We start from the raw sequence: 18033 nt of genomic DNA on the forward strand, positions 1-18033 counted from the left end.
TCCACCCATATCCCACTTGTATTTTTTTTTCTCTCTCTCTCAAAAATAAACATTAAAAAAAAAAAAAAGAAATTATATGTGCTGGTCTAAATAAATAGGGCCTAAACAATAGGGTCTTAATGTAACATCCCAATAACAGAAATCTTACTTAGTTTGGAAAACTGTTTCTACTTTACATTGTCAACCTTTGAGTCGTCTGACAGCTTTGATTTGATCTTATTGATTTATAGGAAGGTATCCTGCTTCTAATATAATAACTATAGTTCTTGCATGAATTAAAGCCTGCTTTGACTTATTTCTTAAGTTATATAAACTGAAATTATTTAAATATTGGCTTTAAGGTATAATTTAAGCTATTTAAAATAGCTCAAAATGAGCTTTGATAATTATATTGTTAAAATATAGTTTGACACTGTTAAAGAGTGAATTTTTCAATACAAGAGTGGGCAAGGAACTTAAATCAGACAGCTTATAAAAGAAGTAATAATTATTTAAAAATATGAAAATATGCTTAAGTCATTTTAGTCAAAGAAATATATAAGCAAAAGTAAAATTTTCTTTAAACCTATCAGGCTGGCAAAGATTAAAAAGATGGACAGTGCCCAGTGTTGGCTTTCTCATATATTAGACATCTGTTTGTCTAAATGTAGATGGTCAATTGGCCCTGTCTCTGGAAAGGACTCTTGCAGTATGTATCAAAATTTAAAATGTGAATATTCTTTGACTCAGCAATTGCATGTCTAGAAGAATATAATAAAGAAATTAGAGAAAAAATGCACAATCTGTGATCGACTATGTTCACTGCGGCATTGCTAACAATACCTCCCCGAAATGGGAGCCATCTAAACGTCTGTTAGTGGACATTGGCTCAAAACTATGGCACTACAGAAAATGGAGTGTGCTATGCTAAGTTCAAATCCTAGTTCCACCACAGTTAGCTGTATGATCTTGGGCAAGTTATTTAATACAGTTCAGTCTTTTCTTTCCTCCTAATATGTAGGAATATTAATGGCACATCCTTTTTAGGGTTCATATGAGGGTTAAATGAGATGATGCACAAAAAGCACAGTGTCTAGTGCAAAACAACTCATTGTATGTTGGAAAATGTTATTACCGTGTGCTTCTTAAAAAAGGTAAAGTGTATCTTTATATTAAGACATTAAGGGAAAAAGCAAGTTACAAAACAGTTTACATGAGCCATTTTGTAGTAAAACCATATATATGTGTGTGTTTGTGTGCATTAAAATTTGGGAACATCATAACAACAGTTGACATTTAATGAGCACCTGACTGAGGCTCAGGCACTGTTCAGTGCTTTAACATATATCATATATCCGTCAACCACTTTATTAAAATTCGTTAGTATGTTTTAAGTGCTTGGAACAATACCTACACTTTGTAAAGTACTTAATAAACACTAGTTTTCAGTTCTCACATGCTGTTATTATCTCTGTTTTGTAGATAAGGACACTGACACCCTGAGAGCTCTCAGAGTTCATAAGTGACAGAGCCAGAATTTAAATCCAGGCAGTGTAATGCCAGTCTGTTACCCAGCAGTTAAAACTGGATATTATGGGAGGTAGGAATGTGAGGTCACTTTCATGTTGCAATTTATATACTTCTGGATATTTTCACATTTTTACAGGAAATGTTTTACTTTCATAAATAGAAAAAAGATATTTCCAGTTTGAGAAGGAAAGAAGTATATTTTTGTATTTTAGAAACCTTATTTCATGTTATAGAATACCTACGGCAGATTCCAGACTTCTGAATATATGTCCACTTATATGGACATATATTCTTATATTATGCCTTCAGGCTCAGGTGTCAGGGACAAGGAGTGCCCGTGATTCCGTAGGGTATAATAGATTTTGAAAACCTCACTTTGGGGAATAGTTTTATAAGGAAATAATTATAGATAGAGGTAGGGTTCAGGCTAAATTTAGATCACTTAATAGTGGTTAACTTCTGTCATCGAAATCCTAATCGCTTTCAAGAAAGCTTTAGTCATAATATTTTGGTTTTTTAGAAAGTTTGCAGTAAAAAATGTCATTCTTCAGTCATCCAAAAAGCAGGCAGAAACCAGTGATTTGATCCACAGATCTGTAATCATAAGATAGTGAGCAGTGATTTAGTGTTCGACATGGACATCAGCGTTAGAGCTAATAGATACCGTGTAGTCTGGGACTTGGCCCCGGCTGTCAGTGTTCAGACAGCCAGCTTCTCTGCAGGGTAATTCAGAGTCCTAGACCCACCACCACACTCTGTCGACTCTCGGCTAGATGGGGAGCTCCACCTGAAGGTCGTGTAGCTGGTTCTAGTCCAGGCTTTTCCACCAGATAGCCACGTGACCGTGGGCTGTGCTTGTGTAAAATGAGGGAGACGGGCTGGATCACATAGCTTCTGTTTTCAAGTTCTGGGATTCTAACAGTCTTGCGCGTTGGTGAACTAAATTTGCCACCTTAGACCTTATGTGATGAAGTCTAGAAAATGCTGAACAGAATTGAACTCCTAAACTGATTTATGGGAGGATTTGCCTGTACACTCATTTGAATTACAGGAAATCCTTGATGACAGCTAACTATACAATTTGCTTTTTATTCCATTTTAGGCATTTTCCCCCCTCTCCTATATTTGTTTTCCAAATAAAATCAGGATTGTGTTTTAAAGATCTCAAGTTGGAGGCACTTGGGTGGCTCATTCAGTTAAGTGTCTGACTTCGGCTCAGGTCGTGATCTTGTGTTTGTGGGTTCGAGCCCCGCGTCGGGCTCTGTGCTGACAGCTCAGAGCCTGGAGCCTGCTTCAGATTTTGTGTGTCCCTCTCTCTCTGCCCCTCCCCCACTCACTTTCTGTCTCTCTGTCTCTCAAAAATAAACATTAAAAAATTAAAAAAAAAAAAGATCCCAAGTCAATAAAATGGTCTGACCCTGTTTGATAGTTAGATAATCAACTGTTCAGGTATTAATTACTAAATTAGTTAATGAAATACAGGTCAATAGCACTAAAAATGTTTTTTTCTGCTTTAAAGATTTTTGTACTCTGGTGTCTTAAATGGGGTGGATGCCTTCTGGGTTTTCTCACGGTTGCAGGAGGCAAGTCATACTTAACACAATATCTGAATCTTATGAGTCACATGGTAAGTCTGCTTTTAGCTGGGGGCAGTTTTCGTTGGTCACTTGTGATGGTCAAAAAGCCTCTTGGGAGAGTTAGATGACTCAAAATAACTAAAAGTAACTCAGAGCTACTTACATCTTAAAACTGTAAGCTCAGTGATACCATGTTTTATTTTTAGTCTAATCCAGTTTTTGCCCTCAAAAAGCACTGCTGCTTCTTGCTCTTATGTTAAATTAGTCTGATCTCTTTCAGTGAATGGTTGTCGTTTGACAAGGAGCAGCAAACAAAATAATACAGTAATTTTAAAACTAAAAGTAAGGCATCTAAAAGAAACTGGCACAGTGGAGGAATCCACATCCCTCCTGAGCCTATTGAGTGATGCGGCTGCTTTGCATATTTTTGAGTGTATGGGAAAATTACACTAGGAGTTTATATTTTTAATTAAAGTCACGTTTGGGAAGTTTGTATCTTACATCCTCACCTACACTTAAGCCTGTTTTCAAGTTTCATTTGGGTGAATGTCAGTCTGTTCCTGTCTCTGTCTCTCATTCCCGTTCTGATTCCTGTTAGAAGCTTCCTTTTAAGAAAGTGAAAGATGGGAGTTCAGAGATCAGCTCTTACAGTCGGGCCACTGAGTGACGCAAGTGTTTGGGCTGCTCCCCAAATTTCCTTCACAGTGTATCACACCGCCTGTCAGCACTCGTTGTTTTCCTGCGTCATCCCTTTAGTTTTCTCTGGTCCTACCAGACCTTCACCTTTTAGCACAAACTAGGCATTTTTGGTTGTTTTGGTGTGTTGAATCAGGCTGTGCGTCCTTTAAAAAAGGAGTAAAGGGGGGCGGGCCCCTTTAAAGCCAGAGCATTCATTTTGTCTCTTCTTAGAATCTTGGAGTAGCTCCCTTACCTGAAATAAGACTTGAGGTTAATTTAGGGGAGATTTGTGCTGCTCTGCTTTTTGATTCTGTGATGGGCCTTTGGAGTCCCCAGTACAAAAGCTGTGTCAGAAGAGAGTGACAAACACTTTGAGCCCTTGTGAACATGCACAAGTAGGAGCCACTAAAAATCTGTTTTCCTAAAAAGTTAAGACGCGACTAGAAAACTTTTCAGAATTCTCATTAGCCTTGTGGTGTATGTTTAATTTTATTCCACGACTCAGACTCGTAGTCCTCCACTAAACCAGAAGTGAGAATTTGGTTCATAGGAAGAAACTGCCAAGTACAGTGGTACCTGGAAAACCACCTTCGTGGGCTGAAAAATTTGGGTTGATGCCCTTTCGCTGCTTCTGCGTCTACCCTCACACAATTACTCTTACATACTTTTTTTCTTATTATAAAAATCATTGGTTTTCCTTTATGGAAAAATTGGAATATTTAAAAAATGATAAAGCACAAAATTTAAATTATCCATAATTTCATGCCATAATTGACTCCCTTTTTCCTTTTTCTTGAGTTCATATATAACCTCTAGATAGAGTTTTGTATCCTGTTTACTTAATATTATTTCTCATGTTAAATATTTGGGGGAAATTTTCTTCAGTGTTTCTGTGGTATTTCTTGCTATCATCATTCCATCAATTCTTTCACCTAATTTAAAAATTTTTTTAAGTTTATTTATTTTTGAGAGAGAGAGAGCATAAGTGGGGGAGAGGCAGAGAGAGAGGGAGACGCAGAATCTGAAGCAGGCTTCAGGCTCTGAGCTGTCAGCACAGAACCCGATGCAGGGCTTGAATCCACGAACCATGAGATCATGACCTGAGCAGAAGTCAGACGCTTAACCGACCAGGGGCCACCCAGGCGCCCCTCATTTCACCTAATTTTAAACATTTGTTTTATTTGCTATTTTAAATAATGCTTTGATTTAAAGACAACTCTATAAATTTTTGCTGCAGTTGTTATTACTTTGTTATGATAGATTCCTAAAGGTGAAATTATTATGTCAAAAAACTACAAAACTTAGTTTCTTAATACAAATTGCTATAGTCCCTACCAGAAAGTGTTATATTCCTACCAATTAACATAAGCACAGGGAGTGATATCATCAAGTTAGTGACATAGATTGTCCCCAACTTCAGCCCCCCTCCAAGTAGACAGCACCATTATAAAAATCCCAGAACCCAGGGGTGAGGCTGTCTCACAGAGACTGAGAAGAGCCACATGCTGTGACCTTATTGCCCCTCCCCCAGACCGCACAGTGCGGCACAGTGCTGTACCGAGAAGGTCCCCCTGGGCCTATGGTTTTTCCAGTGGGTAAAAGGAGAGCCCACGGTTGACATCCAGCTCCTCCGGCATTGTGGGATACATCTGGGGATGTCCACTCGGGGCTCACCTCACAGGGATCCTTGGGAAAGTCTGCAGGACTCTACTGCTAGGGATCAGATAGATAGAGAAGGGGGATGGCATTTACACCACCCAGTGCTCAGATCTTGGTGGCCCACATTCCTGCTTACAGTGGTTCTCTGCCTGAGCAGAGACCCCAGCCAGCTGCTCTGCCCATCTGTAGTGCCAGGACAGTGGCCTTGTTTATTAGGGATCTTAATGGACAGTTCTGCCTTATTTGGGTTCCTAGCCAACCATCCATACCAAGTGTGGGGCCTGTACTATGGCCCCAGCCATGCAGGAAGCACATTCACAACCCTGCCCAACTGTTCAGTATAGCCTCCAGTCCCACCTAACCAAGAAACTAGGCCAAAGAATCTGTGCAGCCACAGGGCCTATCCTACAGCCCTGCTTGGGCAGGGAGCCAAACCAGAAGCCCTGTTAAGTATACTGTTAAGTGTAGCCTCTGTCACTGCATAATCAGGGAACAGTGAGCCTGGATAGCCTTGTAGCCCAGTCTATGGTACTACCCAGCTGCTGAGCCCACCCCACAGCCCTACCCTGCAAGAGAGCACAGCCTATGGCTCTCCCTGATTGTTGAACACAGCCTCCCCAGGCAGGGAGCCACCTAACTGGGAAGCATAGCCCGCAGCCCCACCTGATGCAGAAGCCTGGACAACAATCCTGTCCTTCTGCGGAGCACAGTCTCTAGCCCATCTAACTGCGGGACACAGATGGAGATCCCTCCCAACCAGAGAAGTCAGCCAGCAACCTTCTCAAACAGTGGAGCATGGCCAACAGCTTACCTGATGTGAAGTACAACCCGAGACCTTGCCCAACCTCAGGGCACAGCCTGCTGTCTCTTTGATTACAGAGCATAGCCAAAGGCCTTGTCCAACCACAAAGGCCTGTCTGCAGCCAACCTCAACATGGAGTTCAGCCAGCAGCCCATCCAGTCAGGAAACACAGCCTAAGACCCCACCCAAACAGGAGTGATTGCAGCGCCCAGACTATAGTCCTTCTTAATCTGGGAGTCCAACCGTGGCACCACTATGCCAGGGAACACAACCTGTGACCACACTTGGCCAAAGGTAATTGTAGAATTCAGCCAGTGGCCCCACCTGGTCAGGGAGCCCTCTCATTGGCCACGCTTGAATATGGAACCCAGCCAACAGACTCAGGCAACCACAGAGCCCAGCTAGTAGCACCCACCCTAATGTCAGAGCGTGGGCAGCAGCCTCACCCAACTAGAGATCCTGATAGCAAGTCCTACCTGCCCATGGATACTACCAGCTGATCTGTCCAGTATCCCAAGCTGGGCTGACTGGTGAAGGTCTTTTCCTGCTGAACCTATAAAATCTGGGGAAAGAGACCAATTACCTAAATGGCAGATACCAACACAAGGAATCAAGGAACAACATGAAGAGAGATGCTTGGGTGGCTCAGTTGGTTGAACATCCAACTTTGGCTCAGGTCATGATCTCATGGTTTGTGAGTTTGGGTTCCATATTGAGACAGCTCCATTGTCAGTGCAGAGCCTGCGTGGGATTCTCTCTCTCACCCTGTCTCTCTACCCCTCCCCCCATGTACACTCTTTCTCTCTCTCTCTTTCAAAATAGATAAACTTAAAAAAAAAAAAAAAAAGGAATGTGAAGAATCAGGTAAACATGACACCACCAAATGACACTAATAAAACTCCAAAAACTGACCCTGAAGAAATGGAGATCTGTGAACTATCTGACAAAGAATTCAGAATAATTCTCTTAAGTTCAGTGAGCTACAAGAATACACAGACAGACACTTAGATGAAATTCAGAAAATAATGCACATACAAAATGAAAAGTTCAATGAAGTTTTTTGATAGAAACTATTTTTTAAAAAACCCAGAAATCTTAGAGCTGAAGAGTATAATGAACTGAAGAATTCAATTGAGAGCTTCAACAGCAGACTTGACAAAGCAGGAAAAAAAAGAATTAATGAATTGAAAGATAGGTTATTTAAAATTATCTATTCACAGAAGAAAACAAATGAAGAGTGAAGAAAGTCTTACAGGCTTATATAACACAATAAAGAGATGCAAATATGTATTTTGAATCTGTGTATTATTATGAATGCCCAGAAGAAGAGAAAGGGAAAGAAGTCCATTTAAAGCAAGAGTGGCAAAAAAACTCCCCAAACTTGGGGAGAGAAATGGATTCAGATTCAGGAGGTACAATGAATCTCAAATAGGTTGAACCCTGAAAGGGCTACCAAGACACAGTAATTATTTGATCAAAAGTCAAAGAAAAAGAGAATTTTGAAAGCAGTAAGAGAAAAACAACTTGTCAGTACAGGGATGTTCTCATAAGACTATATGTGGCTTTCTCAAAAGAAACTTTGCAGTCCAGAAGTCAATGGGATGATATATTCAAAATATTGTAAGAAAAAAACCTGTCAACCAAGAATCCTATATGCCCTAAAACTGTCCTTTACAAATGAAGGAGAGATAAAGATTTCCCCAAATCAACAAAAGCAATGCCCCTAGATCTAATTTACAAGAAATGTTAAAGTTACATTCTTCAAGCAGAAGTGAAAGGATGTTAATTAACATCATAAAAACATACAAATGTGTAAAACCCACTGGCCACATTCTTAAATGTTAGAAAATAAACACTGTAAAAATAAGCATAACTACAATAATTGTTAGTGTTATTGTTAAATTTGTTACTAGCTTCAAATCGGGTGTTATAAGCCTCCAGATAACCACAACCACAAAGAAAAACCTATAGTAGAAACACAAAAGGTTATGATAAAGGAGTCACAGTATATTACCACAAAAAAAAGGTCATCACTCATAAAACAAGATAGCCAGAGAGGGGACAAAGAACAAGGGATCTACAAAACAAAACAATTAACATATGGCAATATTAAGTCCTTACCTATCATTAATTAACTTAAACATAAATGGAATAAATTCTCCAATAAAAAGACACAGACAGAATGACTGAATGGATTAGAAAGACAAGATCCAATGATGCACTGCCTACAAGAGACTCGTTTAAACTTTAAGGACACACACAGACTGTAAATGAAGGGTTGGAAAAAGATATTTCAAGCAAATGGTAATCAAAAGAAAACAGGGGCAGCTATGCTTAAATCAGACAAAATAGGCTTTAAACTAAAAATGGTCAGAAGAGACAAAGTCATTATGTAATGATAAAAGGATTAATTAATCGATAATATATAACAATAGTAAATAATTATGCACCCAACATCAGAGCACCTAATCTATAAAGCAAATATTAACAGAACTAAAGGGAAATAAATAGCTATGCAATAATAGTTGGGAACTTTAATACCTCCTCTTAGTAATGGATAGATCATCCAGACAGAGAATCAATAAGCAAATAGTAGATATGAATAACATTAGAGCAAATGGACCTAACGGACAAAAACAAAAAACACTCACAACATATGTCTTAACAAATTGAAGAAGATTAGAATTATATCAAGTATCTTTCTGACCACAGTAACATGAAACTAGAAATCAGTGAACAGGAGGAAAGCTGGAAAATTCACAAATATATGAAAATTAAACAACACACTCATAGACAACAAATGTGTCAAAGTAGAAATCAAAAGAAAACAATTTTTAAATATGAAACAACTGAAAATGGAAACCCAACATACTAAAACTTATGGGATGCAGCAAAGGAATTTCTAAGAGAGAAGTTTATAGTGATAAATGCATCCACTAAGAAAAAAGAAAGATCTCAAATATCATAGCTTTACAACTCAAGGAACTACAAAAAGAAGAACAAACTAAGCCCAAAGTTAGCAGAAGGAAGGAAATAATAAACACCAGAGCAGAAATAAATGAAGTAGAGAATAGGAAAACAATAGAAAAGTTTAACAAAACTGTTGGTTGGTTCTTTGGAAAGGTACACAAAAGTGTGAAACCTTTAGCTAGACTAACCAAGAAAAAAGAGTGGATAATCAAATAATATTAGAAAAGAGAGAGAAGATATTACAGCTGATATTATAGAAGTACAAAGGATCGGGGGCGCCTGGGTGGCTCAGTCGGTTAAGCGTCCAACTTTGGCTCAGGTCACGATCTCGTGGTCCGTGAGTTTGAGCCCTGCGTCGGTCTCTGTGCTGACTGCTCAGAGCCTGGAGCCTGTTTCAGATTCTGTGTCTCCCTCTCTCTCTGACCCTCCCCCATTCATGTTCTGTCTCTCTCTGTCTCAAAAATAAATAAACGTTAAAAAAAAAATTTAAAAAAAAAGAAGTACAAAGGATCATAAGAGACTATAGTGAATAATTAAACACCAAAAAAATGGACAACCTTAGAAGAAATGGATGAATTCCTGTAAACATACAATCTACCAAGTCCAAATCCTGAAGAAATAGAAAATCTGGCCAGACTGATAACAAGGAAAGAGAATGAATCAGTAATCAAAAATCTCCCAACAAAGAAAAGCCTAGGACAGAGGTTAATATCCAGAATATACAAGGAACTCATGTAATTCAGTATCAAGAAAAGGAAATAATATGATTAAAAATGGACAAAAGGCTTGAAGATATTCTTTGGAAGTGAGGTATTCACACCTGTTAGAATGGGTATTATCGAGAGGTGGCAAGTATTGGTGAGGATGTGGAAAACTAGAAACTCTTATACATTGTTGGTTGGAAATATAAATTCGTATGAGGTCCCCCCAAAGTTAAAAATAGAACTATTATATGATCCAGTAATTTCATTTTTAGGTATCTGCAAATGAAGTGAAATCATTGTCTCAAAGAGATAGCCACACCCCTCTCTGTTCATTGCAGCATTAGTCACAATAACCAAGACATGGAAGCAACCTAAGTGTCTACTGATAGATGAATGAATAAAGAAAATGTGGTATTTCGATATAATGGAATATCAATCAGCCATAAAAAAAAGGACATCCTGACATTTGTGACAACATGGATGGACCTGGAGGACATTATGCTAAGTGAAATAAATCAGAAAGAAAAAGACAGATACGTATGATATCACTTCTATGTGGAACCTAAAAAAATATTGAACTAGAAATAGATTGGCGGTTGCTGTGGGTTCAGGGGTGGGGCAGTTGGAGGAGGAATGAGGAAAGGTGGTCAAAGTGTACAAAATGTAAATTCTAAATTCTGGTGATGTTCTATACAGCAAGGTAACTATAGTTAACAATACTGTTTTGTATATTTGAAGGTTGCTAAGAGAGTAAATCTTAAAAATTCTCACCACACACAGAAAAATTACAACTATATGATTTGATGGATACCTAACCTTATTGTAATTATTTTATGATGTGTGTATATGTCAAATCATTACTTGGTACATCTTAACATTATGCAGTGTCAATTACATCTCTGTAAAGCTGGAAGAATCCACACAAACAAGCATAGATGGTATATGAGAAAGTCATCTCATGGTAGCCTGGACCAGGAGGGTTTGCCCCCTCTAAATTATGGCTTTTTTCATAGAGGGAATATATACATTATTTTAAAGTTTCCATGTCTGATTTACTTGGGAAAATTGAACATTTTCTGGAAGTTAGCTATTTTTATTTATATATTGTCAATCAGTATTATTCATTCATTATTAGGGTTCTTATTTTCTTTTTACAACTTTAATATTTAAAAAGATATGTTATATGCTTTTCATACATTTTAAGAAATGAATTTATTTTTAGCATATATCTTTATACTTCAGTATACTTTTAATACACATTGTTATTTTGCAGTTTTTCCCCCCAATACTGTCCTTTAAATCTTGTTTGATATCCATATATGTATATTCTAAATTTTTGTATAACGATGCCTGGCACGATTTTTATTGTGATTTCTTTTGAATACATTTCTTATCAGTTCAAAGATCAGACAGTTACTCATCTGTATTTTCTGGTAATTTTTTTGAAGTTTATTCTTTTTACTTTATTTCCTGTTGTTGTTGTTTTTTTTTCCTTTTTAGTTTTTATGTTCGCCCTTTTGAACCATTTGAAATGTATTTTGCCCTTTGGAATGAAATGAACATCTGACTTGCTTAAATAGATAACCAGTTATTTCAACACCATTAATTGAATAATTCTTCCCTTCCTTCCACAGTGTATGATTAGATTTCCTCATGGAAAGGCCAATCTTTTTTTTTTTTTTTTTTTTTTTTAATGGGATTCTTAGGTATTTTATGGATGTTGTTCTTTATCCCCTTCTCCTTGCTACTTTTGTGAACAGGATTATTTTTCATTTCTAAATGTAAATCTTTAGAATTATCATTTTAGGGGTGCCTGGCTCAGTCAGTTGAGTGTCTAACTTGGGCTTGGGTCATGATCTCACAGTTCGTGGGTTCGAGCCCTGTGTTGGGCTCTATGCTGAGGGCTTGGAGCCTGGAACGTGCTTCGGATTCTGTGTCTCTCTCTCTCTCTTCCCTTCCCCTGCTGCACTCTGTCTCTCTCTCAAAAATAAACATTAACAAAATTTTTAATTATCATTTTAAAGCATAAATTTTGGGGTGCCTGGCTGGCTCAGTTGGTTAAGTATCCAACTCTTCATCTCAGCTCAGGTCTTGATCTCAGGGTCATGAGTTCAAGTGCCATGTTGGGCTCTGTGCTAGGCATGGAGCCTACTTAAAAAAGAAAAAAAAAAGCACAAATTTTAAACTGAGTCTGGTAACGACTCAGAATCAGACGAACTTATTTTCTTTCCCTACCAAGTTAGCTCTTCTTATAATTCCTATTCTTATTGATGATATCACCATTTACCCACTTATCCAAATCTGAAACCCAGAAGTAATTATAGATTTCAGTCTTTCCAGCTAAATATCTGAGCCTCTACTATCTTAAATTAGGCCCTCATTGTTTTATACTAAGCCAAAGATTGTAATTTCAAACACTTACCAGAAGCAAGTAGGTAATAAGATGCGTGAAGGATGCTGGGCATAAGGGAGTAGACAGTTGGTGGGCTTTGGCACTATGCCCTGTCTTACAAGGGGGCTGCTGCTTCTCTGTTCCAGGCAGTAATGTGGGCTCATATTTGACCAATCTGATTTTTCAAGAAGAACCAGAAATCTGAGTTCTTATGTGAAATCTTCTAATTTCTAAGTCACAGTGCAAACCAAACAAAATATGACCAGAGCCACAGTTTGTAACCCATGACTGTTACTGAGTCCCCCTAACCTGATTTATATTCCTTCCATGTAATCTCCTCCCAGACTTTTTGCCAACCTCCCTGTACCAGCACAATCACGTGAAGTACCAGTCAGATCGGACTTCAGAGGTGGTTATGTAACCCAACTGACATGAGTTTGCTCCTTGGTGACTTACAGATAGAAACTACAGTGGGTGGACTTGTCATACAAAGTAACTATATTTGCAGCAAATAAAGAGATCGTGGGGGAATAACGTCCAAAGCTGTGATTCCCCAGGCAAGAGTGAATGAGTTCCTTTTATTTAGGGTTAGGATGAATATTTAGAAAGGGAACCCTTGTCATCGCATGTGAAGCAGGCATAAGGTCACACATGTGCCTCAAGGAAACATGCCTAGACATGCATTATAGGTTATGTTAGTGAGGCTTGTGCTCCTCCTCAGGTGGAGAATTTAGCATTAGAGTGAGGTAGAGGTCACTGTCGGTCACCGCATGGTCCAACTGCACAGGTATAAGCCAGTGGTTAAGCTCAAACTGGTCTGGGCCTCCGAAGTTCTTCCCCCTGGCAGTCGTTATAGCTTGAGGGGTAGTTTTGGTTTCCATCAATGGATGCTGTGCCCTTTGGCTCCTTTGCCTGAGTGAGGAGATAGCTGGAAAGAACTTAAGGAAAATGTGGGACAAAGGTGGGTGGGCACATGCAGGTGGGCAGTAAAGGTCAGGTCTTAGGGTCTTGTTGCTGACAGGAGGATTAACTGCATCAAAACAAGGAACATTCTTAGAAGAGTTCTTGCTACTTGGGTAAGCACTGAGTAATGTTGTTTGTTGGCTGTCACTTTTCACTTAGTTAAAAGCCCTGAATGACTCCCATTTGTGCTTAGGATAATTTTTAACATGGCAAAAAGGTATTTTATCATGACTTCTAGCTGTCCTTCCCCCTTCATCTCCTGCTATTTCACTGAATATACTCAAGCCATCTGTGTCTTTTTGGTGCCCTTCCACCTCTCCCTCCGCTGCCCTGTCCATCTGACTTGTGAACCCTTACTCCTCCCCACTCACCCCAAGTTGCAGTTCAAGTATCTCCTCCTCTGTTAAACCTCTGACTACTCTTAAACCCTTGCAGAGCCAACTTCTCCCTTCTTTGTGTCCCTGTAAGATCACGAATAGGGCAGGGACTCTATTTTATCCTTCTTCGTATTCTCAGTAATCCGTGCAGTGCTGGCTTATAGTGTAAATTTGCAGTAAATGTTAGCTGGAAAGACTACAACTAGTAAAATTTAGTGCTGGGCCTGGAACCCTCACCTGAGTGAATTTCTTGCTCTTCAGGTTATACTGCCCAGAGAAAAGAAGCTGTGGCTGCTGTGTCTTTAGGGACCTGGTATATGCGGTATCCAATCTGTTGTAGCCTGGGGCTTTTTGGTCGCAACTAAATGAGTGTAGAAACAATTGTACATTATAAGGCAATACAGTAGCATTAAGGATACTCTTTCCTCTGATATGTAGTGTGTGGCAACTAGGGTGAAACCCCCAGTTAAATAGTATGTTTTGCCAGTCAGGTAAAGCAGTTCTGTTTTCCTACTTTAGAAGTTTGATGGTAAATGGTTGGAGACACCACATCTATTTATAGGTAGCCTGAGTGCCAGATTTGTTATCTCCTTTCCCCAGGCTTGATAAACGAAAGAATGTTGGACTTAGCTATTGGTAGTGTCTCCATTAATGAATAGGGGAGTCTGGAGAAAACACGTGAACAGGAAATTCAAGGGCACCTAGTGTTGTTTTTATCAGTCCAGGAATTGTAGACTTGCAAATTGTATCCTGTTCTTTTTCTGAGGAAAGAAAGAGCTTTAGTAATAGACAAAGAACAGTGTTAAATCCATTAGAGGAATAAATTTGCAATATAATAAGTGCCACTCATCTAGATCATTCTTTGTAATAATTTGGTCACTTCTGTTCTTGGTTTTGTTTAATTTGGAATTTTTAAAGCCTATTTTGTCTGGCTGGAAGGAAAGAATTTTTTCTTCTTTTTAAGGCTACTTTCTAAAAGATATTATTTAATTGAGATCAGGGGTGGGATATTTGCTTTTTCTGTAATTGTATCCTTCAAGTAGGATTTGTTTCTGAACGTTCACATAACACTAATGATTCTGTAGTTTTTAATCCAAAGGAAACTATTATATGTGAAAATATAATTTAAAATCCATTAGAGTTGAGTTGTTATCATCATTTACTGAATGCCTGCTGTGTGCTCAATACTTTGCAAGTTGTTGAGTAGACACAGGTTTTGCTCTGCTTTGGTTTTTAAACAAAGTATACATATTTGCAGGTATGTATGTATAACTAGAATGGAAAGTATTAATCGTGATCAAATTATATAGTTGTGTGTGTGTGTGTGTGTGTATACACATACACATACATTCCATACATATGGAACTTGTTTTTCATTACTTGGTATCCACCTTTGGGTTTTGGAGTTAAATTCATTACATCTTTTTTTTTTTTTTTAATTTTTTTAATGTTTATTTTTGAGTGAGAAAGACAAAGTGCGAATGGGGGAGGGGCGGAGAGAGAGAGGGAGACACAGAATCTGAAGCAGGCTCCAGACAGCAGAGCTGTCAGCACAGAACCCGATGCGGGCTCAAACCCACGAACTGCAAGATCATGACCTGAGCCAAAGTCAGACGCTTAACCAACTGAGCCACCCAGGTGCCGTGCCATGTGACCTTTCTAAGCTTCAGTTCTTTACCTTGCAGGGCTGTTGTAAGGAGGAAATGCAGTCATGCATAGAAAGTGCCACTCTCTTGAATCCTCTGGAGGAAAAGGGGAGAAATCAGTGAATAAAATATCACAAAATTCCTGATAGGCACGACCATTCAGTGTATGTGAGTTGCCTTTGTTTATCGTGCAAAGCTAATTTGATTTGCTGTAGGCTGTGAAGAGACATGAATGATTTTAAACAAGTGACACAATCAACTTCTTGTTCTAAAAATCTTTAGAGTAGTCCACAGAGGAACAAGTTTGTGAGGCTAAAATAATAATGTTGTATTTGGACATAATGACTTTAAGACTCTTGTAGTACCTTGAGATGTAAAACCAATAAGAGGGCAGTAGAACTAGGAATTTGTCATAGGTAAACTTACTATTAACCTGCACTTGACTTGATTGATGTTGAAGAACAAGAAAGGTCTTTTGGTCCATTCCATTATCCCTGGAGTCTACTGCCATTCAAATCCATACACAGAGGTCTGTATCTTCATGTAATTAGGGAGAGTTGGGTGTTGGGGTATAGGTTGGGGGAATACTTTCCAGCTAACAGTGCAACGTTGGATGCTCACTGTTGGCAGTCTGTATCTTCTCTAGGTCTGTTATGATCTCCATCCAGATCAGCAAAAACCTCCTTAATGCATGGAACCATCCTAGTCTTTTTTGGTCCAGATGTAGACTGTAGTAGGCAAGTTTCTTATGGTCGGTGCCACCCATTGGTAGCAGCCATCACAGTTCAGTCTGTGCCCCCTGTGAAGCAGTCATTTTGCTACATTCCTTATCTTGTCTAATTGTCCAATTATCTTCTTCAAACCAGTACTATGTTTGGCTTGCCAGGTGGTTTTTCAAAGATGGCACTTGAGTGACTAAGTAGACCGCAAGGCCCAGTTAAGGCCACAGAACATCCCTATTGTCACCTGGCTTGATTCATACATTTCTGTTTTCTGCCTGGTTCAAATGAGTATCATTTGAAAATGAAATGGACCTTATAGTCTGGAGTCGTATACTGGACCTTGTTACAGAGCTATTTGGAATGACATAGAATTCAGAATGAAATAGGGCACCCTGGACTCCATCCAAAGGGGGCTTGTTTTGAAAAGTTGTTTTCCCATAAAACATATACATAAGAATTACTTCAGACTGATTTTGTGTGCATATTTGATCCACTGCTTCATGTTTCATAGAATTTATATTCTAGAAGTTGCTTCTTACTATTTAGCTGAACTACATTAACTCTTAGGAGACTTAACATTGAGTGCAGGCATATGTATTAGCCAAATCTTGTGGATTTTTTTGCAGTGATCAATAAAACAACAACAAAATACATCGAACCTTTCTTGTTCTGAATGCTTGTTGACTACAGCCTTTTGTATAAAATGTGTCCATGTTGTGTGTGGATTGGTGCTTCCTTACTCTTATTCATCCCTGGTTTTGCCAACACAAAATTAATTTCTATTGCTTTGGGAATAGTGTATCTTCCTCTTTCTTTACTAGCACTGTCTTCTTTATAATGTGGAAAACTTGGATGTTTTAACTGTTACGGTAAAGTTTTGCTTCGTAGGAATTAAACCGTCTCCAGAGTTTACTATGAGGGACAGAAAGTGTTTTTCTACTGAACAATTTGTGTTTATATGTTGTTTCAGTGTCTGTTACTATGGCAATGACGGCAGGGACTGCAGCCTCCTTTCCTATGAGCAACCATACCCGGGAAAGAGTGACTGTGGCCAAGCTCACGTTGGAGAATTTTTACAGCAATCTAATTTTACAGCATGAAGAGAGAGAGACCAGGTATAGTAAAGGCTAATCAGAATTTTCTGTTTGGTTTAAGAAGCTCTTATGCTGCAAGTGGAGTGTAAACACATTGTCCATTAATAATATGAATATTGTGGGTCCCTGTATGCTGTTTTTAGGTTTCCTCTATGACAGTGCCTCTAATTATCTTAACAGAATGGTTTCTTGTCCTCTGCACCCATATCCTTCTATCACATGTCAATGATATTTTAAATAAAACATTCCCAGCTGTGAAATTATAATCTATCCTTATACTATAGGAATAGTTAATTCTAATCCAAAAGCATGTATAGTGGGAATAAGGGTGGAAGAATAAAAACATTAATGACGTGTTATTCTGCCTTCAGAAAACTCTATTAAGGCAGGTAATGCACATAAATATTACATGACAGTGAGAAGCATCACTAAGAGAAGGTCAAAGAAGGCAGAGATTGCTTTTGAGTAAAGCAACTGGGAGGGCTTCATAAATGGTGGTGGCATTTATCAGAGCTCTTAAGGAACAGTATTAATCATACATGCAGAAAATGGAGAAGGAAGAGATAAAAGAGCAGGAGGAAGGATATTACAGACAGAAGAAATCACCTTCAGTGCTGGGTCAAGCAAGAGCCAGTTTAGCTCATGCTGGATTTCAGCATTTCCTGGGACCCTTGACTGCTTTGTTAATGTAGATATCCTCATGGGAGTAGAGAGCCTTGAAGATTTTTGAACAGAATCAGTGATCATGGGTGTTTCTCTAGAGGAGTACTTTAGTTGTGATGTACAGAATGGATTGTGGGTAGAGAGAGAAGGAACAGGAAAGGCTAATGATGTAGTCCCAGCGTGTGGAAAGGAGGCTTGAATTAGGATCATGACAACAACAGTAGAATAGAATTTAGAAGTGAGAAAGATTGACAGAAGTGGCGACTAGCCAGAGACG

The 18033-nt window shown here is 38.7% G+C and overlaps 1 protein-coding gene across 3 annotated transcripts in view; it reads left to right on the forward strand.

Annotated features, from left to right (window-relative positions):
• STK38L (serine/threonine kinase 38 like) overlaps window positions 1-18033 on the forward strand; it is an 83434-nt gene that overhangs the window by 35812 nt on the left and 29589 nt on the right. For all 3 annotated transcript variants that reach the window (XM_047066200.1, XM_047066199.1, XM_047066201.1), the window contains exon 2: window positions 16970-17114. In XM_047066200.1, coding sequence (XP_046922156.1) covers window positions 16981-17114 — 134 coding nt within the window. In that variant the 5' untranslated portion in view covers window positions 16970-16980. The remainder of the gene's footprint in view (window positions 1-16969; window positions 17115-18033) is intronic.

The sequence above is a fragment of the Lynx rufus genome, unplaced genomic scaffold (assembly GCF_022079265.1).
Source record: "Lynx rufus isolate CCGP_SWC_20201006 ecotype Redwood Valley unplaced genomic scaffold, mLynRuf1.p SCAF_7, whole genome shotgun sequence".
Lineage (NCBI taxonomy): Eukaryota > Metazoa > Chordata > Mammalia > Carnivora > Felidae > Lynx > Lynx rufus.